At 35.9% G+C, this 1714-nt stretch overlaps 1 protein-coding gene across 1 annotated transcript; it reads left to right on the top strand.

Moving 5' to 3' along the window:
• The first annotated feature begins 433 nt into the window (after positions 1-433).
• LOC119648573 lies at positions 434-1447 on the top strand. Its single transcript, XM_038050343.1, has 2 exons — positions 434-1231; positions 1295-1447. The coding sequence occupies exons 1-2, from the start codon at positions 434-436 to the stop codon at positions 1445-1447; spliced, it is 951 nt and encodes a 316-aa protein (XP_037906271.1).
• Positions 1448-1714: the final 267 nt, after the last annotated feature.

The raw sequence follows: 1714 nt of genomic DNA on the forward strand, positions 1-1714 counted from the left end.
TTGGCTATTTTCACTACATACGAAATATTACAAAAGGAACAAGAGAAGGATTAAAAAATTAGAAGCTGATCCATTAACTGAAATTGTCACCAGATATGCATCAGTCAGTAAATTACTCAAGAATTGGTAAATAATGCTTCCCCGTTACGCCTACACAAAAATTCGTCCTTCATTGATACCACCTGAAATGTGTACAAAAAGCAAACTCCGCCACAATATACCGAGCACAAGCATGGTGAACTTGAAACACGTTCTAGACTCCTTCGCTATCTTTATATACTACCAATGTCGGTTTGCCGGAATTATTGTATTCAATTTGAATGAAAAAACTTCTCAAGTGCAAACGTCCAATCGTGGGACAATTTCCTGCCTCTTGACCTTCTTGCTAACAATATTCCTTGGATATTATTATCTAAGCTACATAATATTAATAATGCAGCAAAGAGCTCTCACTGTGGTGATGGTTGCAACCTATTTTCCCTATGTGTATATCTATTTCGTGTATCTGTTCATTTTCATAGTGCAGTGGGTGAATCGAAGACAGATTGTTGCAATTTGCAACGAATTTATTGTGCTATTGCAACTAATGGGGACAGGACAAAATCTCGCGTGGATTCTGAGAGCGGTGTTAATAAAACACTTGGTTCTATTCGTCAAAGTAGTCCTGCTGGTTATATATCTTTCCGTGATTGTTTCAAGTGACAAAGATTGGCGGATGTGGGCGACAGTCACATATTGGGCTTATATCCAGTTAGTGATTGACGCAATAACGTGTGGATACCATTACGTTTTAACAGTTTTTTCGAAGCTTTTTCAAAATTTAAATGGAAACCTGAAAAGTGATTTAGGTTTCACGGTAGATACAATATTGCATTCGAGGAGGAACATTTCACGGATGTGCATAGTAAGCGACGATATCGACCGAATTATTGTCCTGCATTGTCGACTATGCAACATTTTCAAAGAAATAAACATTTTGTATGAAAAACAAATTCTAGTTTCTATGATAAGCAGATTTTTCCACGTCCTCATCCACGTATACATAGCTTATTATACCTACAATACCGCTGACTTCGATGTTGTGGCCTTTTTATATTCACTGTGCGGATTGAGTGACACCTTGATTATGTCGAAAACTTGCGATGACCTTCTCAAGCACTCCTTCCTGCTAAGCGATTGCATTGCAAAGAGTTCTACGTACAATGATTTGGATGTTAGGCTGGAGCAAACAGTAAGTCCTTGTTGTCAGTATGCTTGGAAAAATCCTTCTGTGTAAAAGATATCCTTCTTTCAGATTGAAATGGCTTCGTTTGTTTTACTCTTCAAATTTACTAGAACGAGCGTTTGTGGATTGTACAACATCTCGCTTGGAATATTTCTTCCGGTTTTGTCAGCATTCACAAGTTATCTTTTCATTTTGATACAATTCGCATCATATGATCAATAGAATTAAATAATGATGATATTTTAGGAGTGGCAGAAATATATATATATACCATACTAACGAAATACCACTCTAAAAATTCACAGAAATATATTTACTCCATTGAATCCAGAATCGTTATTATCTGTTTACAACGACTGATTTTATATATTATTAAATTAATGTCAGCAGTGCTTATTTACTTCTATATCTGCACCTATAAAGAACCCCGGCGAAATCCTTCTATTAGATTACTATTATTATGAATTTCAGAGGTTGATAATCGCAAAC

Source organism: Hermetia illucens, chromosome 2 (assembly GCF_905115235.1).
Source record: "Hermetia illucens chromosome 2, iHerIll2.2.curated.20191125, whole genome shotgun sequence".
Classification (NCBI taxonomy): Eukaryota; Metazoa; Arthropoda; class Insecta; order Diptera; family Stratiomyidae; genus Hermetia; species Hermetia illucens.